Source organism: Hyperolius riggenbachi, chromosome 2 (genome assembly GCF_040937935.1).
Source record: "Hyperolius riggenbachi isolate aHypRig1 chromosome 2, aHypRig1.pri, whole genome shotgun sequence".
NCBI classification, from domain to species: Eukaryota; Metazoa; Chordata; class Amphibia; order Anura; family Hyperoliidae; genus Hyperolius; species Hyperolius riggenbachi.
Window position 1 is genome coordinate 543517096 of NC_090647.1, and position 27024 is coordinate 543544119.

Genomic DNA, 27024 nt, shown 5'->3' on the forward strand with positions numbered 1-27024 from the left:
GCTGCTGACCGCACAGGCGCTGCCCTGGGAGCGCTCTGCCCAGGCGCACTAATTAGTTGTAACGTCACAACTACATAGTGCGCCTGCCCAGAGTGCTCGCTGGTGTGCAAACAAGGACGCGCATCGCCGGGCAGCGCCCGCGCAGTCAGCCGCCACCAGGAAATACGTTTGGAAGGGGGTCATTAGGCCGTACAAGAGGGGGATGGAGGAGAACAGGGGGAGCGATGGGCATAAGGAGAACCCATTAAACTTGCTGCTCCCCCTGATTTTCATTTTTTGTGTGCGCTAAGATATTCTTTAACTCATGATTTAACGCTCCTTATATATTTCATGCATTAGCTCTCCCTACAGTTACAGTATGGTGAAAAAAGTAAGCTTGGTGAATCAACCCCTAAATCACCATCTACTGCATTTGACCAGTTCACTGCCAAGCTACATATATTTTAATAAAAATATAAAATCTACAACTCAAAATGATTAGCATCCTCTTGACCAGCTCACATTTTTGAAGTATATAACTGTAGCTGCATCAAAAATATATTTTAGACATACCCTTTTGCAAGGGCCTTCTTCACCTCTCAATGGCAAGAATAAAGTCAACCTGAGATATTGCAATCAAAAGTATTTATACTTATCTGGGGCTTCCCCCAGCCCCCTGTAGGCCATGGGCGCCCTTGATGTCTGGTCGGTCCCCTCCATTCTCCCATTGTCGGCTTCGGAAGTCAGGGACAACTGCGCCTGCCCAGCCCTGGCAGTGCCTTCTTATACACGCTCCTGTGGCCAGTAGCGTTCTGCACCTGCACAGTTAGTAAAGTCTTGTAACTGGCCAAGGAGGCGTGGCCAGGGCTTTGCATAAGCAGTAGTCCCTCAGTTGTGGACTTCACCAGAACGGACGGGACTGGGTGGACACCGATGGAGCCCACAAATAATAGGGGCTGGAGGAAGCCCCAGGTAAATATAAATCCCTTTGATTGCAATGTCTCACATACACTTTAAGCAAAGTTACCTCAATCAGAAATCACATCCTCATAAGGTGGGCACAGCAATATAAAGGAGACCTGAAACCAAGAGGGATATTGCAAATTGTTAACTGCTACTTGCTTAGTTCTTGTTGTGTTGTTGTTCCTCTGGCTATAATATGTGCCATGTCACTGACCCAGAACGCAGATCAGCTGCATGACGTAGATACCACTGAAGCCAGAAATCACCAGAACAGCCAAGCAATTCATATCGTTACAAGAAAATAAAGATGGCGGCCTCCATGTTCCTGTCACTTTAGGTTTTCTGCAAAGTTTCTATCTGGCAGCATCTGTTGGGAGACTAACTTCAGAGATCGCCTTCTTGGCACCGGTGAGGACATGCAAAGGGAGGATTTAGAGGAGGTCTTCAATAGGTTGCACCAAACAGTGACTTCTTCTCATATGCTTTGGAGACATCATGGGCCAGTTTCCACTGCATCAGCTTGTCTAGTGTTCCTTTCTCACCAAGCCGTTACAAAGATTTCCCAAACTCAATGCACCAATTCCTTTTCATGGTGCACTATGGGTAATCCGCTAGACATTGCTATGGGACTTTGTAATCACAGCAACGTTGTGCTTGTTGGTAGTGATGAACGTAATCTGCTAATTAGGATTACGTGAAATTTCACATAATTTTTTAGCAATTAAAGAGACACTGAAGCGAATTTTTTTTTTTATGATATTATGATTTGTATGTGTAGTACAGCTAAGAAATAAAACATTAAGATCAGATACATCGCTGTAATTGTTTCCAGTACAGGAAGAGTTAAGAAACTCCAGTTGTTATCTCTATGCAAAAAAGCCATTAAGCTCTACGACTTTCAAAGTCGTGGAGAGGGCTGTCTTCTGACTTTCATTATCTCAACTGTTAGTGAACAATTTTCTTTTTATCTGCCAGAGGAGAGGTCATTAGTTCACAGACTGCTCTGAAAGAATCATTTTGAATGCTGAGTGTTGTGTAATGTGCACATATTATAGAATGATGCAATGTTAGAAAAAACACTATATACCTGAAAATAAAAATATGAGAATATTTTCTTTGCTGCTAATTTTCTAGTAATTATTCATAGTACACAACCAATTCATTATTTCATATATATTTTTTCGCTTCAGTGTCTCTTTAAGGCCATATGTAATTACGATTTGGACATTCAACTGATTTTGCATAATACTTTTGCAATTTTGCCAAATTGTGAAATTTTTTTAGTCATTTTGTGCCGACTTCAGCGATTAATAGCAAAGCTGCCATATATGCTGTCGACACCAAAACATCCACGTTTGTGAAGTAGAAGAGAGGGAAAAAGTCAAAAAATGTTTTCAAAAAAACATTCTTTTTAAAAAAATTATTTTGTTCCCACTCTTACCATTAACATATATGTATGTAGCTTTGCTATTAAAGTGGTCTGAAACATAACATTCAATAAAAATGTGTTTTCCTACTTTTTATTACTCATACAGTTATCATATTTGCTTTTCGTGCAAATGTAATATTATTTGTTTACAAATTACAAGTTCCCGAAGTGTAGCTTATCGTGCCCTAATAGCTGTCATTGCATTTTATTCAAACTGCTTCTTATTATATATTAACATCTTTTATGAGCTATTCTGAACTGTGTGTGTCTGAAGTACAGAGAGTTCCTTTTAACTTGTTACACTGTGTTTACACACCTTGTAACAACACTGGAATGTAAACAAAGATACTGTTATCACTAGTTTGGATGCGGATTTGTAGCTGAATAGCAGGACAAAGTGCTTTGTTTAACCATTTCAGTGATGTTCTGCTTAACTATTTGACATTCCTGGACGTGAAACTCACGTCCAGGAAGCCATGTGCGCTCCTGCGCATCCACGCGGCCGATCGCGCGCGTGCACGCGCGCTCCTGGCCGGCGGTTTGTTAGCCAGTGAATCAGTGAATCGGGCAACGGTGCCCGATCACTGATTCCTCTCCCCCGCAGAAAAAGCGACAGCTTCTCTCGGAAGCTACGCTTTTTCTGCTTCCTATGTCGCTCTAAGCGTACGTGGTACGCTTAGAGTGACGTCACTGTAAACAACTCATGGCTGCCATCTTGTGGCCAAAAAGTAAACTACATCTAAATGTTAAATAAAAATAAAAATACACATATATTTACAAAAAAAAATACAATTTCAATCCCACCCTCCCAAAAATACCCACATAAAATGTTTAATTAAAAAAAACAAAAAAACATTACAATAAAAAAAAAAAAAACACAAATATTTACCTAAGGGTCTAAACTTTTTAAATATCTATGTAAAGATGAAATATTTCTTTTTTTTTATTATTATAAGCTTGTAAATAGTGATGAATGCAAAACGGAAAAAATGCACTTTTATTTCCAAATAAAATATTGTCGCCATACATTGTGTTAGGGACATAATTTAAATGGTGTAATAACCGGGACAAATGGGCATATACAATACGTGGGTTTTAATTATGGAGGCATGTATTATTTTAAAACTATAATTGCCGAAAAGTGAGAAATAATGATTTGTTTCCGTTTTTTTCTTATTCTTCCTTTTAAAATGCATTTACAGTAAAGTGGCTCTTAGTAAAATGTACCCCCCAAAGAAAGCCTAATTGGTGGCGGAAAAAACAAGATATAGATCAGTTCATTGTGATAAGTAGTAATAAAGTTATAGGCTAATGAATGGGAGGTGAACATTGTTCGGATGCATGAAGCGAAAAACGACTGAATGCGAACTGGTTAAATAAATGTCTGGGATAGGAGCTTTCAAGCTGTGAGGAATCTTTTAGAGCGAAGTAGAAATGCTGACTTTCAGACCACTTTAACAGCTAAAGTTGGCAGGAAATGATTGTTCCTGATTACGATTACATACAAAATAAATTACGTTTTTTCCTGAAATTACGCATTTCAATTTTGCAATTGTGAATTACGATGCAATAATAACATTACGTGAAATTTTGTGCTCATCACTACTTATTGGTGGGGATTCAGAAGGGATTATCGAAATGGAGCCTTTTAGAAGTAGGAAGTAAAGATTAAATATGTGGGAATAGAACACCTCAGTGCTGGATGCAGATTACCTGTAGTGCTCATGAGGAAGCAGCCATATTACCCTGATCTGCGGAGTACAGAATGCTGGGCCGTGTTCAACTGCACAACCGACGATGTGCATAGGAGTAGTCTGCTGCGGATCTGAGTCTCTGAAGTCATAGAGGATTAAGCATCTCCCTTCCACACTCGCCTTTACAAGGCCTAAAGGATGTGTGCGCCCGAAAGAGTTTATCAAAGCTGAATATTTATTTGAAATCGAGTTCTGGTCCTGAGGAAAGGTATTTCTCTACACACAGACGACTTCCTGTTGGCAGATGATTGCAGTGTCCCATACGTCAAGTCCTTTATGGGAACTTTTTATAAGCCTTTTTTGTGAAACTTTTTTTTTTAGGCTAGCTAGTCTTCTTTAAAAACAAACTATCTGTAATTGCATCTCTCCTCTCTATAGCAGCAAATGTCATAGAACTTCTTGCAGAATAAAAAGCAGGCAAATGTGACTCTCCAGCTATTGCTAAATAACGTTGCCCGAAGGATTTGTTGCAACTGAGTCAAAAACACCCACAACCTCAGATCAAAAGGATTCAATAACTTGACCACCCCAAAGTTCAACTAAAAATCTTTGGAGCCTTTCTGTCATGCTGCCCCTACCCTGTGGAATGCCTTGCCAAGCAAATCATTCAGCTCCAACCCTGGACATGTTTAAATCAAAACTAAAAAAGCCACCTGTTTAGTCTGACATTTATGATCACATAACTTTTTCCTGCAACACATCACAATGTACTGATCTGGGACTATCTTATCGTCCTACAGGAGAAAATGTTTACAAATGTTTTGTTGTTGTTGCTCTCTATGGAAGCAGCTGTAGATATTTGTATGGAGATTATTAAAGGACCACTATTGTAAAACAATAAAAGATGGAAAATATCTGTTTATGAATACATATTAAATGTACATTTATCCCAGAGTAAAATGAGCTATAAATTACTTTCTTTGTATGTTGTTGTTGCTTACAATAGGCAGAAATCAAAATCAACATCTGACAGGTTTTGGACTAGTCCATCTCTTCATGGGGGATTCTCAGGGTTTTCTTTATTTTTAAAAGCGCTTACTGAAGAGCAGTTGCTCAAAAAAAAAAGTGTACAGATGAGTAGAGAGTCTGGCCAGCATCTTTGGATCCTATCCAGGAAGTGATTTTGGGAAGAATAAAGGAAATACTGAGAATCCCCCATGAGGAGATGGGTTAGTCCAAAGTCTGTCAGATAGTTACTACCTACTGTAAGTGACGGCAATGTAGGAGAAAAGTAATGTTTAGCTCATTTTACTCTGGAAGAAAGGTACTTTTGATGTGTTTGTGTTTACATGTCTAACGTTTTTCGCAATAGTGGGCCTTTAAATAAGGAAGTGCAAAGGCACGGAAAGCGCAATAACCTGAAGCAGACAATGGCCTCGATTCATCATTGTCTTTGAGATAACTTTTTCCAGTTTGTTAAATTACCGAATTCGAAGTTTAGCAATTTCTAGTTGTATTCATCAAGGTTTTTTGGCATTCGGTGTGAATTCGATAACAATTCGGTAACCATTCGGTAACGTGTCGATATTTCCATTTTACAGCGGTAATTTAACACAAGGCCATAAGATTCCCATGGAATTGTGGGTAAAAGGCAGTCCTTTGAGCACTACGTAGCAACATTCTGAATAGGGCTTAACACCTGGACCAGGATTCTGGAAGTGGTTGGGACAATCCCACAATTTGATAGGAGCCTTTTCTAAAAAATTATAGTGCAGCTAGCAAAATTAGTTAACCCTGACACTGCCTGTGTTTTCTTACAAGATGATTCAAGAGAAATGCAGATGTCGTGTTATAGCAAATAAATCTATTCTCTTACAAATTTATATGGATGCAGACCTTATTCTTGCCCTTCTGCGCCTTTGAATCACTCTCAGCTGATACATAACCACTTCAAATGGCTCCATCTTCTCTGTCAGCAATGATCTGACAGGAATAACGACAGAGCAGTGAAGGAGATAACTAATCCTAAATGTAACGCTAAACCACACCCACTTTCATGAATTGCACTTTCTTCCGTTTTAGCGAATCGTTACCGAATCGTTAACGAATGTTCGCTAACAGCTGTAGATAACTTTGATGAATCCTGAAATGAAGTTAACAAATTCGGTATTTTACCAAACTGTTGTTAACAAATTTGCTAAGTGTTGATGAATCGAGGCCAATCACTTCTTGATACTGAAATAAAATCGGTAAAACCTGAAGTGGGGTTGAAATGGATCACCGTGTTTTGAGGTCTGCTCTGCTGCTCTATTGATTTGGTGATTGATGATATAGTTATTCGTTTGGAAATACCAACAGTCTGAAATAAAAAGCTAGCATTGGGTGTGTATGTGTGAGTGTGCATGTGTAGGTATATGTGTGTGTAGGTGGGTGTACGTTAGATTGTATAGGTGTGTGTACTGTGAAGGTTTGTGTAGATGTGAAAGCGGAACTGAACACAGAACTTCCTCTCTGCTCTAAAAGATAAGCAGCAGCATAATAACCTTTAAAGAAAAACATTACTTTGTTACAGCTGATACAAATCCTGCAATAAATCTGCACTGTTTCTTCTTCCTGATTCATGGAAGCAGGCCTATTGATAACAGCCTGTGCTTTCAAATGAGCTTATCTGCCATCTCTGCCATGGCAGTCATGTGACACAGGCGAAAGATCAAATTACGCTTGTGATTAGTCACAGATGAAAGGGGATTAGACTGGCTAAACTTTCTAAATACATACAGGGCGCATTTCTCTCTGTTTTCCTTCTGTCCTGTGCAAGAGTTCAGGTCCACTTTAACACATTAGTTTGTGTACACAGGTGCCCTACCTCTTGTTTCCTCCCTAGTCCCTACTACTTTAGATAGAAACAGGGCAATGTTTAGGCATAGACAATCCAGGCAGATGCCTCAGGTGACACCTGCAGGAGGGAGGAAAAAAGACCTATTCTTACAGAGAAACTCCAACCTAGAATTGAACTTTATCCCAATCAGTAGCTGATACCCCCTTTTACATGAGAAATATAATGCTTTTCACAAACAGACCATCAGGGGGCGCTGTATGATTGATTTTGTGATGAAACCCCTCCCACAAGAAGCTCTGAGTACCGCGGTACTCTGGGCAAACTGCCACAATGTAACAATGTTCACAGACAGGAAATAGCTGCTTACAGCTGTCTCTAACAGCCAAAACAGCTAGGAGCAGCTACATAACCTGACCACAGTAAAAATGTCACCATGTAATAAATGTCAGAATGTAAATCGGGGAGAGGAAAGATTTTACAATGAGAAAACACTGACTAAATCATTTATACATAATTATGGTAAAAATGAAGCACTTTTTTTACTACATTATTTTCACTGGAGTTCCTCTTTAAAGGACACCCGAGGTGAAAATAAACTAATGAAAAAACAATTGTGTCTATCCTCCTTCTCCTAAAAATGACTTTTAAGATATTCCGTAGTTTTATTATATATATTTAAATCTATTTTTTAAAATGTTTACTGTTTTATTGTTTTTGCTCAATGACACATTCATTGAAGTATGTCAGAGCTAAAATCTATGAACTATTGACCCTTTTTATCTCTTTCCTGCTCTCTGAAGCTAGGAAAGTGCTTTATAGTTGGAATTTCTTATCACTGTAGTCTGACCCAGTACTGACTCAGACAGGAACTGCCACTTACATACACGATGTTTAACTCTTGCAGGCAGAGAAAAATAAAAGGAACACCGCATAGTTATTTGTGTGCTTGGCACTGTACATACACATGTCTATCTCATCATGTCACATGTCACCTCGGGTATCCTTTAAGCTAAGTACACACATGCAATTACTGTTGTCCATTGGAGATGGGAAAATGACCCCTCGGGTGACAAAATGGGGACTGATGCTCTACAGTAGGTTTCTACCTAGTGATCTATAAATACCGGAAATGCCTCCTTGATCAAATTTTGGCCCAACTAGTCATTTAAGCTACAGACAGTAGCTGGAGAGTCACTATTGTCTACCTCTGCATTGAATCCCTGCAATTCATAGTAACCCTGCAAAGTGGATATTAATAATACTTCTCATATGTACACCTATGGAAAGACAAGTTAAGAAGCAAGCAGAAGTCCACTAAGGTCCTGGAAAAGTCAGTCCACCGGTTTCATACGCAGCCTTCATGGCAGATATGCTTGCCATTGATCAGGCTGAAGCTGGCCATGGAGTGGTTGGTGCTCTTCACAGAGGTCATCCTGGTGGTGCTCCTCCCCATGCTCTGTGACCTCACAATCAGTCTGGGCCTGCAACAGAACAATTGGTTGTTGAACTGTTTCCTGAAACTCTTGCTGAGCAGGTACAGGGCGAAGGGATTGACGCAGGAGTTGGTGAAGGCCAACACCCGGGCGCAGATGCTGGTGATGTAGTGCAGGACGGAGGTGTCCACTTCCGAGTAATGGTACGAGCGGTATAAGTAGATGACGTGGTTCGGTAGCCAGCAGAAGGCAAAAAGTCCAACAAACACCAACACTGTTTTGGCAAGTCGCTTCCGAGATTCAATCTGAAAAAAGAAGAAGAGTAGGATAATTAGCTTCACGAGACCACCTTTCCCCCTTTCCCATGTGTCTCCTTTATTGCCATATACTCACAGTATCCCCAGTAATGTGTTTTTGCCAAAATTAGAACATGTGACCTTATTGCTGCGAGGCTAAAATGTTGTCTTCTACCCCCTGTTGCTTTCCATTCCTCCCTTCTCTTGCTGCGTCTCCCCTTTACCTCCTCCTTCCCTCCTCTCCTTCATCCCTCCCAGGCCCATATACAATTTGTTTTTTTAGCCTGAGTTTTCTCCTGGGTGGTGTTTTCACATTTTGTCATAAAATGCCTTTTAACTACCTAACGACCGCATCACGCCAATGGGCGTGACCGCAGGGGCAGCCCCAAGACTGCCTAACGCCAATTAGCGTCAAGTCCTGGGGCCGGCTACTGCAGGAGATCACGTGCAGGCTGCGTGCACATCTCCTGCTTGGGGGGCGGTGCTCTGCCCCACCTTCAGTCTCCGAGACTGTTATATGACAAAACCGCCATCTTTCTACTACGTACAGAGCTGTGATCTTCAGCAGCGCTGTACTGGGGACAGCCGCGTGACACGGCTGTCCCCCTGGGACACAGGAGAGCGATCGGCTCTCATAGGCTGAAGCCTATGAGAGCTGATCGCCATGATTGCTGGCTGGGGGGAGGGAGGGGTTTAAAAAAATAAATAATAAAATAAATAGTAAAAACTATTTAAAAAATAATAACATAAATATTTATAAAAACAAAATAAACACTGGGGGAGCGATCAGACCCCACCAACAGAGAGCTCTGTTGGTGGGGAGAAAAGGGGGGGAGTCACTTGTGTGCTGTGTTGTGCGGCCCTGCAGCTTGACCTTAAAGCTGCAGTGGCCAATTTAACTAAAAGTAGCCTGGTCTTTAGGGGGGTTTGGCGCTTTGGTCCTCAAGTGGTTAAAGAGAAACTGTTGGACATAAAATCACTATTACTTTTCTTGTTGATAAATGATCATTCCCCAGTTTACCTGACTCTTATTTGGTACACACAAAATTTGATACACAAAAAGGGAGTTGCAGGGCATGTTGGGTTGTCCTTTTTTGCTTCTCTACTTTTCCCTCAGACATAACTAATGCAGCCTCCTGTTTCCCCCTTCCACACCTTTGTTCCTCTTTGATTGGCCAATATTTATCATGCTGAGACAATGCACTTTCTATAGTGAAGGGCGGATAATGCATACACAATCAGGCAGAGGAGAGTGAAGGAGGAAATGACATCAGGATTGGATTCAAAATAGCCACAGTTAAAATAAGAAATGCTGAGAGGGATTTTCTCTTTTTTTACTGTAGAAAAATCACTAAAATCAAAACGTGGACAGTGCAAAACATATGTTATGTAAGTAGAGCAAGTATTTATCTACGTTTATATGTGTTGTTTTTTTCTGAGATATTATGGCTGACAGCTCCTCTTTAAACCACCAGCAACCAAAAATATACTCAAAAAAATGCTGATGGTATTTTTTCACCAACTTGTGGGTGTTTTTTAACTTGTAAAATGCTGAAAAGTTATTTTAAAGAGAAGATGAAACTGATCTCATAGACGATAAATCAGGAGAAAAGGTTAATTGCACAGGGGCCCAGTCGTCTCTAAACTTTCGAATCCTCTTTCCCTCTCTCACCCTATCTTTCCTTCCTTTCCTCTTGATTGATATCTCCCTCTCCAAAAGAATTCAATTAGTGTTTACTCCCAAATTATTATAAGTATTTATATAGCATAGTAATAGTCTAATGCCCTACTGTAATGTTATGTGTTTATACAGCACTGACATGTGCAGCACCTTACAGAGTACATAGTCGTGTCACTGACTGTCTTCAGAGCAGCTCACACTTTAATCCTACCACAGTCATAGTCTAATGTCCTACCATATTATCATTATTATGTATTTATATAGCACTGACATCCTCTGCAGCACTTTTCAGATTACATAGTCATGTCACTATTAAGCAGGAGAACAGAGGTGCCAAAAGGATAAAAGGAAGCTAAATGAGCTTAAAAACCAAATTCTTGGTAAATAGAGGAGGTAGTGGTGGACTTACCTCCTCCAAGTAGACACACAACGACTGTAGTAAAGACAATCAATATATTTTATTTATGAACTCCAAATATGCAACACGTTTGGCAGGTTTGATCCCGCTTCATCAGGCAATAACAACGGAGCAATAGCATATGTGGTCAGTAGAAGAGCCGTTGTGTGTCTACTTGGAGGAGGTAAGTCCACCACTACCTCCTCTATTTACCAAGAATTTGGTTTTTAAGCTCATTTAGCTTCCTTTTATCCTTTTGGCGCCTCTGTTCTCCTGCATAATATTGAGTCCACCCTGGGTGGAGGGTTGAACCCCCTTTTTTCTCATCTACAGAGAGCGACTTCTTATTCCTGAGTGGGGTCAGGAAAATCTCCCCACCTACCTTTACAGTGGTTGCCTAATGGTAACCCTGGTTTGTGAGTATTAATATTTACTCTATCTAGTAACCATTTACCAGTACATATTACACTATTGGGGCTCTTAGTGTTCCTTGTTTTTATAGTCATGTCACTGACTGTCCTCAGAGGAGCTCACAATCTAATCCCTTCCAATGTCTAATCTAATGTCCTACCTGTAACGATCGGTGTCAGCACACAGAGAGAATCTGCTTATTGGTGATCTGCAGTATCACCAACAATACAGATATATAACTGATTATGGATGATCTGCAGAATCACCAATAATACAAGTATAACTAACCTCTGGACACCTGATAAAGTGTAAGTGTTTGGTGCAACAGTATATGAGCCTGGACCACCCGAGGAGCAGGTGACCCTAGACCGTATAACGAGTATCTCCTAGTCAGGGTTGGAGATAACCAGAGAGCCAGTGATTCCCTGAACTGCTGGGAGTAAGACTCTACTGCAGTCAAAGGACTCCTATGAGATAGAGTCCCTGACTGGATTGCAGAGAGGTCCCTCTGAGGGACAGGGAGTCCCTGCATCTACTGGACACCCCACCGGGGAAGTGTCACAGGTAGAAGGGTCGGCCAGGCCGGGTCGGCAACACACGAGCAGATAAGGTACAGAGACAGAAGGCTGATTCGGTAACCAGGGACAGGCAGGGTTGGCAACAGGTAATCAGATATGCGAAGGTACCGAATCAGAGAGCAGGAGAAGGGTCAAGAGAGCAATAGGTCATAACAGATATCAAGCAGAGGCCTAGTCTAGAGTGTGAGGTCCGTGGTCTCAACACTCAGGAACTGGTCTAAAGAATAACACAGCAATGACACAGTATGCCTAATCTTGGGTGTGAGGTCCATGGTCTCAACACCCTGGAACTGGTCTAAAGAATAACACAGTAATAACACAGTATCCCTAATCTTGGGTGTGAGGTCCGTGGTCTCAACACCCTGGAACTAGTCTAAAGTATAACACAGTAATAACATAGTAATCTGGCAAAGTGTGAATTCTTAGGTCCACCTGGTTCTAACACACTGAGAGATCTGACTATGGTCCGAGTGCTAACACATAAGCATTTGCAACGGCAGACAACCAGCAACTGACAAGCAAGAAGTATATATAGCAGAGCGCTACGTCCTCAGCGCCGCCCAGTCCCATTCAGCCAATCACCTGCTGCGCTGGGATCAGCTGATCGTCCTGATCAGCTGATCCCTCTCCTATTGGCATAAAGGGCCTGCCTGTTAGCGCGCGCGCGCGTAGCTCTCCATCTGTGTGCACTACTAGGCTCAGACAAACCAGACGCATGCTGCTGCGGAGAAACCGCCGGTCTGAACGCGGAACCAGCCGCCTCGCTGTCAGACCGCGCAGCAGTGTCTCCGCAATCTATTACACTACCATATTATTATTATGTATTAATTATATAGCACTAACATAATTTTTTCCCGGTATTGGGCCAACACATTTCTAAAGGCTCCCTGCAAGTTAACATTATGAAGGTTGTCAAATAAGGAATTACACTAACTCATTCTTTCATTCTTAGTGTAACAGGGACTTTCTTTTTTTAGAGAAATGATGTGTTCATGGTGTGATCATCATTCATTTTCAGTGGTCATCAATCACATCAGCATGGAAATCAGTGCTGATCTTGAATTTCAAATATTCATAATTTCGTATCAAAATTCACAATTACAATGCAAATTGTAACACAGAAAGTCTGGCCAAGTTGTAATTAATGTTGTTTGTAACCATAATTATATGTCGTAATTTCATAATTATGTGAAAATACTAAATTAGCTTATTTGGGAACAAGTAAAAAAAAATTCCAAAAAGACCTAGATTCTCCATTGTTTCTAATTTCTCCATTGGTTCCTGGGCACAGGACGTGAGGAGAGCCCCTTGGCCATAGTATAGCTGAGGGTGCGGAGCCCCATATGGTCCAAGCTCTGAATTCTGGCTATTCCATCCTGCATGGCTGACAAGGTGTTAACAAGGCTTGAGAGGCGGGGAATCCATTTTCTTTAAATGTATAAAATGAGTGTACGGAACAAGTGTACCACAGCTAAATGTAATTTTACAGAGTTAAAATAAAAAAACATTTTAGGTACTGGAATTTTTGAAATCCCTTTTCTCAGAAACTACAAGGTTTTGTTTTAGATTGTTTTTGGACCTGTTCCCACCTTTCCCCTTATCTCTCCCCCTCCTCCCCATTCTGGATTCCCCCAACTTTGTTTTCATAATTTATGCAAAAAATAATTTATGATTGCAGCAGTCATAATTTTGTGTAACCTGCAAAATGACACAAAATCTATTTTATTAAAAAAAAAATGTCACGTAAGCGAAATTAGCACATTACAATCATCACTAATGGAGATATACTTTTGGGGTCCAAAGTGGTGATGGAGTGACGATTTACCATAAATCGTGGCTATGAATGGGATGTGTTGAATAGATATACTGTATAGTTCTTTTAAAGTGAATCTGAAGCCTACATAAAAAAAACCAAACAAATACTTACCTAAGGAGAGGGAAGGCTCTGCGTCCTATTCGGCCTTTCCGTTCCTCTCCTCATCCCCTCCATGCTAGAGAGTGCACTCGCACATGCGTAGTATGTAGCAGTCCGTCTTTGGAAATACAAGCGCTCCCGAAGACTTTAGAAGCCCACCTGCAGCGGAAGAGAGCAGGCTCCGACCGATTGCCAACAGAGGTGACAGCGCTGGAACGCGGGAACCGTGAGAGTAACAGGAAGGCTTTATAGGACCCAGAGCCTTTCCCCTCCCTAGGTGAGTATCTGTTTTTTTGTTTGTTTTTTTATTTAAACTTCAGACTCCCTTTAATCCTAGCCATGAATAAAGGCCAATATGAACGTTATGTGACTTCCTTCTCGCTTTAGCATGACCTTCGGCATTATAAATGGGGTTTCTTGTTAACTAAATGCCATAACTTTATTGTTACTTGTAGCCAATGTAAGCAACGTTTTTGCTTTGCCTTCTCATGGCCATATGACTCATCCCGCATCCTTCAAAATGATTTTAAGGGGATAAAAAACAAAAAGTGGTTAAGGGTTCATCTTTGTAGCTCAGACTGTTGAAGAACGCTATAAGAATGGAAGCATTTCACGGTCAGGTTTCCATGGCTACAAAAGAGTGTCTATTAACTAAACAGAATGAATAACTCAAATCAATGAAGGTTATCTGAAAAGTTCACTAAAAACTACTTACAAAGTTCATAACTTCACTTTTCTGATTCATAATGTAGCAGTTGTCTGTAATGTAGGTTATGCCTTAGAGAATACTAGCTGATTGCCCGGCGTTGCCCGGGTATGTATTTGGCTGGTGTCGGCTCCAACCACTTTTTCTAACCCTAACACACAATTACTCAATGACCAAGTTTGTGAGCTTTGCGGTCTTTGGTATCAATAATTTGCATTGAAATGAAAAAAACTGATTAACTGTTTGTGGCTCCACCCCCTTTTCTGAACCCCAGTCACCCAATGACCAACTGTACCAGGTTAATGACTACCATTCTTGCACTGTTAATGTTAAATATTCACCTTGAAAAGCAATAGGTGAAGTTTGATTCACTTTTGTAGGCTCCACCCACTTTTCTACATAATAATCCAAGTCACCCAGTGACCAACTGTGCAAAGTTTAAGAACCCTGCCATTAACAGTGCAAGAATGGCTGCAGTTTACATTTTCCCAGTGAAATTTGTATTTGTCTCCACCCACTGATGACCCGGCGTTGCCCGTGTAGGTATTTGACTTGTGTTGGCTTCGCCCACTTTTTCTAACCCTAACGCACAAACACTCAATGACCAAGTTTGTGAGCTTTGGGGTCCTTGGCATCAATAATTTGTATATTCCCATAGAAATAAAACAAATCAGATTGGCTGTTTGTGGCCGCTCCCCTCTTCAGCATTTGAACTCCAGTCACCCAATGACCAACTGTAGCAGGTTTCAGGCATCTGCTATTAACAGTGTAAAAATGGCAGCAATTTAAATATTCCCCTTGAAAATCAACAGGTGAATTTTGATAGGCTATTATAGGCTCCACCCACTTCCCTGAATATTAATCTCAGTCACCCAGTGACCATGTGGGCAAAGTTTGGGAACCCTGCCATTAACAGTGTAAGAATGGCTGCAGTTTACATTTTCCCAGTGAAATTTGTTTTTAGCTCCGCCCACTTTTTGTAACCTGGACACACAGTCTCTCAATGACCAAGTTTGTGAGCTTTGGGGTCCTTGGCATCAATAATTTGTATTTTCCCATGAAATGAAAGAAATCTAATTCACTGTTTGTGGCTCTGTCCCCTTTTCTGAATTTAAACCCCAGTGACCCAATTACCAACTGAACCAGGGTTGAGGCTTGTGCCATTAACAGTGCAAGAATGGCAGCAATTTTAATATTCTCCTTGAAAATAGACATGCGATTTTTGATTGGCATTTTTAGGTTCCACCCACTTTCTGGAATATTAATCCCAGTCACCCAGTAACCAGCTGTGCAAAGTTTGAGAACCCTGTCATTAACAGTGAAGATAGGCTGCAGTTTACAATTTCCCAGAAAAATCTGTTTTTAACTCCACCCACTTTTTGTAACCTGGACACACAGTCACTCAATGACCAAGTTTGTGAGTTTTTGGGTTCCTGGCATCAAAATTGTGCTAATGGAAGCAGTTTATCCAGCAAAGAAATCTGGCTGTTTTTGGCTCCGCCCCTTTACTGAATTTGAACCCCTTCACTTAAAGTGAACCTCCGGACTAAAAATCTACTCAGCAGAACTGAAAAGGCTTGGTGTTTCTTTAACAGTTTCACAGCATCAGAACTTTGTTTTTCTTACCAAAGCATCATTTTTAGCTGTATTTTTAGCTAAGCTCCACCCATCACAGAAAACTGCCTGGGCTTTTTTCCCTTGATGCTGTGCAAAGCATGATGGGATTTCCTATGTTGTTATTCATGTTGCCTAGCAACTGGGAGGGGTGATCAGCACACAGGACAGTTGGAACTGTGTCTCATGCTACCTGTCACCTCCTTTCAACCAAAAAGATGACTGCCCTCGTGAAATCAAACATTTGCCTGTTCTTTTAAAACAAGGTGGGTAAGAGATTATATTACCTATCTATTTTAATTAACATAAGTATTGTAACTTAATGACAGTATGTTTGTTTAGGCTGAAGTTCCTCTTTAATGACCGACTGTAGCAGGTTTGAGGCCTCTGCCATTAACAGTGTAAGAATGGCTGCAGTTTCAATATTCCCCTTGAAAATCAATAGGTGAATTTTGATTGGCTCTTGTAGGCTCCACCTACTTTTCCGAATATTAATCCTAATCACCCAGTGACCAACTGTGTCATGTTTGAGAACCCTGCCATTAACAGTGTAAGAATAGCTGCAGTTTATATTTTCCCATGTAAAAAGTTAGTTGTTTTTGGCTCCACCCACTATTTCTAACTTTGACATACAGTCACTCAATGACCACGTTTATGAGCTGTGGGGTCTTTGGCATCAATAAGTTGCATTTTACCATTGAAATTAAACACAGAATTTAAGCCCCAATCTCCCAATGACTGACTGTACCAGATTTAAGGCCTCTGCCATTAAGAGTGCATGAATGGCAGCAATGTAAATATTCCCCTTGAAAATAAACAGGTGAATTTTGATTGGCTGCTTTAGGCTCCACCCACTTTCCTGAATATTAGTCCCAGTCACCCAGTGACCAACTGTGTCAAGTTTGAGAACCCTGCCAATAACAGAATGGCTGAAATCAATCTAATAAATCTGATTGTGGTTTGTGTCTCCACCCCTTTAGTGAATTTGGACCCCAGTCACCCAATGACTGACTGTATCAGGTTTGAGGCCTCTGTCATTAACAGTGTAAGAATGGTAGGAATGTAAATATTCCCCTTGAAAATCAATAGGTGAATTTTGATTGACTGTTGTAGGCTCCACCCACTTTCTGAATATTCATCCCAGTCACCCAGTGGCCAATTATGTAAAGTTTGGGAACCCTGCCATGTAAAAAATGTAGTTGTTGGCACCGCCCACTTTTTCTAACCTTGACATACAGTCACTCAATTATCAAGTTTATCAGCTTTGGGGTCCTTGGTATCAATACTTTGTATATTTTCATTGAAAAATAAACAAATCTTGCCGTTTGTGGCTCCGCCCCCTTTCTGAATTTGAACCTTAGTCACCCAGTGACCAACTGTACCAGGTTTGAGGCATCTGCTATTAACAGTATAAGAGAATGGTAGCAGCTTAAATATTCCCTTTAAAAATCAATAGGTGAATTTTGATTGGCTGTTGTAATACAATACAATACAATACAATACAATAATACAATAACATTTCTATAGCGCTTTTCTCCCATAGGACTCAAAGCGCTTAGGCTCTCTCAGATTCAGTAATTAGTAGGATGAAGTATTCACACAACAAAAGTTATATTTCTGCAAATGCCAAACTGAACAGGTGGGTTTTCAGTCTGGATTTAAACACGTCCAGGGATGGAGCTGTCCTGATCTGTTGAGGTAAGGAGTTCCAAAACGTAGGGGCAGCATGACAGAAGGCTCTGGGACCAAAAGTTTCCAAGTGGACTCTGGGTATGACTAGATTATTAGAACCTGTTGATCTGAGAATGCGGGGATTGCTACGCAGCTGCAACATATCTTTCATGTATCCAGGGCCTAAATTATTCAGGGATTTACAGTGGAGGAAATAATTATTTGACCCCTCACTGATTTTGTAAGTTTGTCCAATGACAAAGAAATGAAAAGTCTCAGAACAGTATCATTTCAATGGTAGGTTTATTTTAACAGTGGCAGATAGCACATCAAAAGGAAAATCGAAAAAATAACCTTAAATAAAAGATAGCAACTGATTTGCATTTCATTGAGTGAAATAAGTTTTTGAACCCTCTAACAATAAGAGACTTAATACTTAGTGGAAAAACCCTTATTTGCAAGCACAGAGGTCAAACGTTTCTTGTAATTGATGACCAAGTTTGCACACATTTTAGGAGGAATGTTGGTCCACTCCTCTTTGCAGATCATCTCTTAATCCCTAAGGTTTCGAGGCTGTCTCTGTGCAACTCTGAGCTTGAGCTCCCTCCATAGGTTTTCTATTGGATTAAGGTCCGGAGACTGACTAGGCCACTCCATGACCTTAATGTGCTTCTTCTTGAGCCACTCCTTTGTTGCCTTTGCTGTATGTTTTGGGTCTTTGTCATGCTGGAACACCCATCCACGACCCATTTTCAGTTTCCTGGCAGAGGGAAGGAGGTTGTCGTTCAGGATTTCACGATACATGGCTCCGTCCATTTTCCCGTTAATGCGATTAAGTTGTCCTGTGCCCTTAGCAGAAAAACACCCCCAAAGCAAAATGTTTCCACCCCCATGCTTGACGGTGGGGACGGTGTTTTGGGAGTCATAGGCAGCATTTTTCTTCCTCCAAACACAACGAGTTGAGTTAATGCCAAAGAGCTCTATTTTGGTCTCATCAGACCACAGCACCTTCTCCCAGTCACTCACAGAATCATTCAGGTGTTCATTGGCAAACTTCAGAGGGGCCTGCACATGTGCCTTCTTGAGCAGGGGGACCTTGCGAGCCCTGCAGGATTTTAATCCATTGCGGTGTAATGTGTTTCCAATGGTTTTCTTGGTGACTGTGGTCCCTGCTAATTTGAGGTCATTCACTAACTCCTCCCATGTAGTTCTAGGATGCTTTTTCACCTTTCTCAGAAACATTGACACCCCACGAGGTGAGATCTTGCGTGGAGCCCCAGAGCGAGGTCGATTGATGGTCATTTTGTGCTCCTTCCATTTTCGAACAATCGCACCAACAGTTGTCACCTTCTCTCCCAGCTTCTTGCTAATGGTTTTGTAGCCCATTCCAGCCTTGTGCAGGTCTACAATTTTGTGTCTGACATCCTTGGACAGCTCTTTGGTCTTTCCCATGTTGGAGAGTTTGGAGTCTGCTTGATTGATTGATTCTGTGGACAGGTGTCTTTTATACAGGTGACTAGTTAAGACAGGTGTCCTTAATGAGGGTGACTAATTGAGTAGAAGTGTCTAACCACTCTGTGGGAGCCAGAACTCTTAATGGTTGGTAGGGGTTCAAAAACTTATTTCACTCAATGAAATGCAAATCAGTTGCTATCTTTTATTTAAGGTTATTTTTTCGATTTTCCTTTTGATGTGCTATCTGCCACTGTTAAAATAAACCTACCATTGAAATTATACTGTTCTGAGACTTTTCATTTCTTTGTCATTGGACAAACTTACAAAATCAGTGAGGGGTCAAATAATTATTTCCTCCACTGTAAATGTCAGTAGGCCGATCTTGAATAGGACCCTCCATTCTATAGGTAGCCAGTGAAGGGAGTGCAGGACTGGCGTTATGTGGCAGTGACGGGGGTTGGTTGGTTAGCAGTCTGGCAGCAGTATTCTGTATCAGCTGTAGTCGGTACAAGACCTTTTTTGGAAGGCCAGTGTAGAGAGCATTGCAGTAGTCCAGTCGGGATGTGATGAAGGCGTGGACTAAGGTTGGCAGATCTTCTGGGGGTATGAGGTGCTTGATTTTTGCAATGTTCTTCAGGTGAAAATAGGATGATTTCACCACAGCAGAGATTTGAGTTCTGAACTTTAAATCCCAATCAATTAGAACTCCCAGGCTACGCACATGATCAGAGCTGCGCAGATCCGTGCCTCCTATTCCCAGTGGTGAAGACTGCAAGTTAAGTTGTTTTGTTATCATGCTCTGCCCTCCTATCAGAAGGACTTCAGTTTTGTCTGCATTTAGTTTCAGCCAGTTGTCATTCATCCATTGCTGTAGTTCACGTAAGCAGGCGTTTATAGTTAGGGTTGGGTCTGTCACACCAGGCTTGAAGGAAAGATATAGTTGAGTGTCGTCTGCATAGCAGTGGTATGTCAGGCCATGTTTTTGGATTAGTTTTCCCAGCGGTAACATGTAAATCGTGAAAAGCAGGGGAGAGAGGATTGAGCCCTGGGGCACCCCATACCTAAGTGATACAGGGGTGGACAGGAAGGGCCCCATAGACACTTTTTGGGTTCTGCCACTCAAGAAGGATTGGAACCACTGAAGAACTATGCCATCAATGCCGCAGTATTCCTGTAGCCTGTTTATCAAGATGTCATGGTCAACTGTATCAAAGGCTGCAGAAAGGTCTAGCAGTATGAGGATGGAGCACTCTCCTCTGTCTCTTGCCATGAGCAGGTGGTTGCATATTTGAATGAGGGCCGTTTCAGTGCTGTGGTGTTTCCTGAAGCCAGACTGGAATGGGTCATAACTGTTGTTTTGTAGGATTTTGGCTTCTAGCTGGATGTAAACAGCTTTTTCAATTAGCTTGCCCAGAAAGGGAAGGTTAGAGACAGGTCTGTAGCTGGTCATTGCATCTGGGTCCAGGGAGGGTTTTTTGAGGAGAGGCCTGATGATTGCTTCCTTCAGTAAAGCAGGAAATATCCCTGATTTTAAGGAACAGTTAACAATTTTTAGGAATACCGGTACGAACAGGTCGGGGCAGTTCAACATGAACTGTGTTGGGCCAGGATCTAGGTCACAGGTAGTTAGGCGGACGTGAAGGAGGATGCTTGATGTGACTTCTTCATCAATTTCTTTGAAGTTTGACCAAGGTGTTACATTGTCTCTGCTAATGGTCTTCGGCGCTATATTAGGCTCAGATGCTGTAAGTTGGATGTCGGACCTTATAGCGGAGACTTTGTCTGTGAAGAAATGGGCAAATTGGTCACAGAGGTCCTTTGAAGACTCGATGTTAAGTTTTTGACATGCCGGGTTGCAGAGTTTTTCCACTGTGCGGAACAGTTGGGCTGGTTTGTTAACTGCATTTGCAATCTCTTGTGATAGAAAGGATGATTTTTTTCCCGTGATTACCTTTTGGTAGCTCTTCAAGTGGAGGATTAAGGCATGTTTGTCTTCTGGGGACTGAGATTTGCGCCACAGTCTCTCAAGTTTTCGGCCTTGTCTTTTCAGCTCTTTTATAGCGTTATCAAACCACTGTGCATGATGGTGTGGAGTAAGATATTTGGTGCGCAGAGGAGCAATGGTCTCAAAGGTGGAGGACACACATTTGTTGTATTTAAACACCAGAGTATCAGGGTCCAAGCTGGAGTCAGTCAATTCATCAAAGCTAAGGTTATCTCGGATATGTTGAGGTGTTAGCCCTTTTAAGCGGCGATATTTTATTTGATTCTTGACCTGGTGTTTGACAGCTGGTATTGAGAGGGAGAAGTGGATAGTGTGATGGTCTGACCAGGCAACAGGATTAATTTCCACATTGGCTATTGACAGCCCAGTATGGAATATAAGGTCCAGAGTGTGGCCTTTCCTGTGAGTAGCAGAGCTGATTGATTGGAGGAAGCCCAGTTCATGTAAGGCACGAGGTAGCTCTATTCCAAGTTTTGAAGAGGAGTCATTCACCCATGTATTGAAATCTCCAAGAATAATCCATCTGGGGTGTTCCAGTGTTAGGTTGCATAGGAGGTCTACAAGTTCCTTAAGGAAGTCTGAGTGTTTTTCTGGTGGGCGGTAGATCAGCAATATGTTAATGTTTTTCTCAGCTGAAAGTTGCACCCCCAAGCATTCAAACGAGTTGGTAGGACCTACAGTAAGTGGTCTGATTTTCAAAGCTGATCTAAAGCAAAGTGCAACCCCTCCTCCCCTGCGTTCTTTCCTGTTGCAGTATATCACGGAATAGTTTGTTGGCACGGCAGCCTCCAGGGTGGGGCCAACTGGTTCAGAAAGCCAGGTTTCAGTCAGGCAGGCCAGATCAGAAGACTCTATTAGATCATGTATGATTGCTGTTTTGTTGTTGATCGATCTGACATTACAGAGGACAGCCTTGATGGGGCTACCCTGGGAGCTAGGGTCTGAGATTGATGACTCCAAGACAGAACAGTCTCCAGATGTGTGGCTGTCATCTCTGCTGGATTGTGCTGGAGCTATTAGGGTTGTTGGCTGGGTGTACTCTGCAGATTTTGTCACAGAGTTATTTTGGTTCTGCGGTGAAGAATATCTTTTCCCACGTCCTCTCGAGCCTCTCTTTGTCTTTCTGAAGATTCCAACAGACTTCAGTAGAATTATTGTGGATTTGTCAATTGGATAGATATTTCTTGGTTGGTATACAGCTAGAAGTCTCTCTGCTGAATATTGATGTTTACACATTAGGATGGACAAGAGACAGCTCAGGGCTCCTGCTGAGATAGGTCCTATTTAGAGTCAAGGTGTGAAGTTTGTCAGCTGTGGCTGGTATCCTGCAGAGATCAAAGGGCCTGTATAGACTGAATTGTCCTTACACAGAGATGTATGGATGGACAGCATGAATTTGAAAACACACAGTTCTTTGTTTAGGAATTTGAAGATATAATGTATAATATATGTAGAAAAATATAGTCTATTGAGCATAGATGCTGTAGATAATCGATGAAAGTTACTCACAGGATGGGAGAGGGCAGGCACAAAGAGGCACAAAGTCTTTAAGGTCTCAGGTCAATTCCAAGGAAGTTGTGCAGTGTTCAGCCGTGTGTGATACCAAGGAAGATCCAATCCAGCTTAAATCTTTGCCATCCCAAGTAATCCAGGTGTTCTGAAAGGTTATAGGTGTTGCTGGAGAAGTGCTACATTAGAATCCACTGAAATTTCGGTCCAGTCTTTTCATTAAGAGGTTTAAAGTAGCAGAAATGAGATGTAATGTCTGGAGCAGACTTAGAGAGCAGCAGCACCAGTCTGGGTGCGCTCAGTAGACTAGCTCCACCCATTCTCCTGAATATTAATCCCAATCACCCAGTGACCACATGTGCAAAGTTTGAGAACCCTGCTATTAACAGTGTAAGAATGGCTGCAGTTTATATTTTCCCAGCATTTTTAGGTTCCACCCACTTTCTGGAATATTCATCCCAGTCACCCAGTAACCAGCTGTGCAAAGTTTGAGAACCCTGTCATTAACAGTCAAGAAAGGCTGCAGTTTACAATTTCCCAGAAAAATCTGTTTTTAACTTCACCCACTTTTTGTAACCTTGACACACAGTCACTCAATGACCAAGTGTGTGAGCTTTCATGTTCCTGGCATCAAAAATAAGTGAATGGAAGCAGTTTATACACCAAGTAAATCTGATTGGCTGTTTGTGGCCCCACCCCTTTGGTGAATTTGGACCCCAGTCACCCAATGACAGACTGTAGTCTGAAGCCTCTGCCATTAACAGTGTAAGAATAGCAGCAGTTTAAATATTCCCCTTGAAAATGAATAGGTGAATTTTTATTGGCTGTTGTAGGCTCCACCCACTTTCTTGAATCTTAATCGCATTCACCCAGTGACCAAGTGTGCCAAGTTTGAGAACCCTGCGATAAACAGTCTAAGAATGGCTACAGTTTACATTTTCCCATTAAAAATGAATGGCTGAAATTTGATTGGCTTGCTCCACCCACTTTTCCTGGATTTGTAACCTCGGTCACCAAGTGACCAACTGTGCCAAGTGTGGGGACTCTGGCTTGATTACTGTGAGAATGGCAGCCTTTTACATTTTTTCCATTGACTTGAATGGGTGAAATCTGATTAGCTGTTTGTAGCTCCGCCCAGGTGTGCATGGGGGCCGCGAGACCCCCAGAACATATCATCCCAGGTAGTAAGAGATCCATATACCAAGTTTCGTTCAAATCGGTCAAGCCGTTTTTGAGTGATCGCGGCACATACATACACACACACATACATACATACATAAATACATACATCCGATTTTATATATATAGACTAGCTGATTGCCCGGCATTGCCCGGGTATGTATCTGGCTGGTGTCGGCTCCACCCACTTTTTCTAACCCTAACACACAATTACTCAATGTCCAAGTTTGTGACCTTTGCGGTCTTTGGTATCAATAATTTGCATTGAAATGAAAAAATCTGATTGGCTGTGTGTGGCTCCACCCCTTTTCTGAATTTGAACTCCCGTCACCCAATGATCAACTGTAGCAGGTTTGAGGCCTGTGCCATTAACAGTGCAAGAATGGTAGCAATGAAATATTCCCCTTGAAAAGCAATAGGTGAAGTTTGATTCACTTTTGTAGGCTCCACCCACTTTTCTGAATATTAATCCCAGTCACCCAGTGACCAACTGTGCAAAGTTTAAGAACCCTGCCATTAACACTGTAGGAATGGCTGCAGTTTACATTTTCCCAGTGAAATTTGTATTTGTCTCCACCCACTGATGACCCGTCGTTGCCCGTGTATGTATTTGGCTGGTGTTAGCTCCGCCCACTTTCTAACCCTAACACACAAACACTCAATGACCAAGTTTGTGAGCTTTGGGGTCCTTGGCAACAATAATTTGTATATTCCCATAGAAATTAAACAAATCAGATTGGCTGTTTGTGGCTCTGCCCGTCTCCAGCATTTGAACCCCAGTCACCCAATGGCCAACTGTAGCAGGTTTGAGGCATCTGCTATTAACAGTGTAAAAATGGCAGCAATTTAAATATTCCACTTGAAAATCAACAGGGGAATTTTGATTGGCCATTATAGGCTCCACCCACTTCCCTGAATATTAATCTCAGTCACTCAGTGACCATCTGGGCAAAGATTGGGAACCCTGAAATAAACAGTGTAAGAAGGGCTGCAGTTTACACTTTCCCAGTGAAATTTGTTTTTGGCTCCGCCTACTTTTTGTAACCTGGACACAAAGTCACTACTCAATGCCCAAGTTTGTGAGTTTTGGGATCCTTGGCATCAATAATTTGTATTTTCCCATGAAATGAAACAAATCTGATTCACTGTTTGTGGCTCTGTCCCCTTTTCTGAATTTGAACCCCAGTGACCCAATGACCAACTGTACCAGGTTTGAGGCTTGTGCCGTTAACAGTGCAAGAATGGCAGCAATTTTAATATTCTCCTTGAAAAGCTACATGTGATTTTTGATTGGCATTTTTAGGCTCCACCCACTTTTGTGAATATTAATCCCAGTCACCCAGTAACCAGCTATGCTAAGTTTGAGAACCCAGCCATTAAAAGTGAAAAAGGGCTGCAGTTTACAATTTCCCACAAAAAATCTGTTTTTAACTCCACCCAGTTTTTGTAACCTGGACACACAGTCACTACTCAATGACCAAGTTTGTGAGCTTTTGGGTTCCTGGCATCAAAATTGTGCTAATGGAAGCAGTTTATCCAGCAAAGAAATCTGGCTGTTTTTAGCTCAGCCCCTTTACTGAATTTGAACCCCAGACACTTAACAACCGACTGTAGCAGGTTTGAGGCCTCTGCTATTAAAAGTGTAAGAATGGCTGCAGTTTCAATATTCCCCTTGAAAATCAATAGGTGAATTTTGATTGGCTCTTGTAGGCTCCACCCACTTTTCTGAATATTAATCCTAGTCACCCAGTGACCAACTGTGTGAAGTTTGAGAACCCTGCCATTAACAGTGTAAGAAAAGCTGCAGTTTACATTTACCCATGTAAAAAGTTAGTTGTTTTTGGCTCCGCCCACTACTTCTAACCTTGACATACAGTCACTTAATAACCAAGTTTATGAGCTTTGGGGTCCTTGGCATCAATAAGTTGCATTTTACCATTGAAATTAAACAAATCTGATTGGCTGTTTTTGGCCCGCTCCCTTCAGAATTTAAACCCCAGTCTCCCAGTGACTGACTGTAGCAGATTTTAGACCTCTGCCATTAAGAGTGTAAGAATGGCAGCAATGTAAATATTCCCCTTGAAAATCAAAAGGTGAATTTTGATTGGCTGCTGTAGGCTCCACCCACTTTCCTGAATATTAGTCCCAGTCACCCAGTGGCCAACTGTGTCACATTTGAGAACCCTGCCAATAACAGAATGGCTGAAATCAATCTAACAAATCTGATTGGCTGTTTGTGGCTCTACCCTTTTAGTGAATTTGTACCCCAGTCACCCAATGACTGACTGTAGCAGGTCTGAGGCCTCTGCCATTAACAGTGTAAGAGTGGTAGCAATGTGAATATCCCCCTTGAAAATCAATAGGTACATGTTGATTGGCTGTTGCAGGATCCACCCACATTTCTGAATATTCATCCCAGTCACCCAGTGGCCAATTGTGTAAAGTTTGGGAACCCTGCCATGTAAAAAATGTAGTTGTTGGCACCGCCCACTTTTTCTACCTTTGACATGCAGTCACTCAATTATAAAGTTTATCAGCTTTGGGGTCCTTGGTATCAAAACTTTGTATATTCCCATTGAAAAATAAACAAATCTGGCTGTTTGTGGCTCCGCCCCCTTTCTGGATGTGAACCCTAGTCACCCAGTGACCAACTGTACCAGGTTTGAGGCATCTGCTTTTAACAGTATTAGAGAATGGTAGCAGCTTAAATATTCCCTTTGAAAATCAAAAGGTGATTTTTTATTGGCTGTTGTAGGCTCCACCCACCTTCCAAAATCTTAATCTCAGTCACCCAATGACCAACTGTGCAAAGTTTGAGAACTCTGCCATTAACGGTGTAAGAATGGCTGCAGTTTATATTTTCCCAGTAAAAGTTGGTTTTAGCTCCACCCACTTTTTGTAACCTTGACACACAGTCACTCAATGACCAAGTTTGTGAGCTTTCAGGTTCCTGGCATAAAAAATGTGTGAATGGAAGCAGTTTATCCACCAAGGAAATCTGATTGGCTGTAGGTGGCCCCGCCCCTTTAGTGAATTTGGACCCCAGTCACCCAATAACCGACTGTAGCAAGTTTGAAGCCTCTGCCAGTAATAGTGTAAGAATGGTAGCAGTTTTAATATTCCCCTTGAAAATCAATAGGTGACTTTTGATTGGCTGTTGTAGGCTCCACCCACTTTCCTGAATATTAATCTGATTCTCCCAGTGACCAAGTGTGGCAAGTTTGAGAACCCTGCGATTAACAGTCTAAGAATGGCTGCAGTTTACATTTT

The 27024-nt window shown here is 41.7% G+C and overlaps 1 protein-coding gene across 1 annotated transcript in view; it reads right to left on the reverse strand.

Annotated features, from left to right (window-relative positions):
• Positions 1–7605: 7605 nt before the first annotated feature.
• Positions 7606–27024, reverse strand: part of GRPR (gastrin releasing peptide receptor) — a 273758-nt gene continuing 254339 nt past the window's right edge. The window contains exon 3 of the mRNA XM_068266210.1: positions 7606–8642. Coding sequence (XP_068122311.1) covers positions 8250–8642 — 393 coding nt within the window. The 3' untranslated portion in view covers positions 7606–8249. The remainder of the gene's footprint in view (positions 8643–27024) is intronic.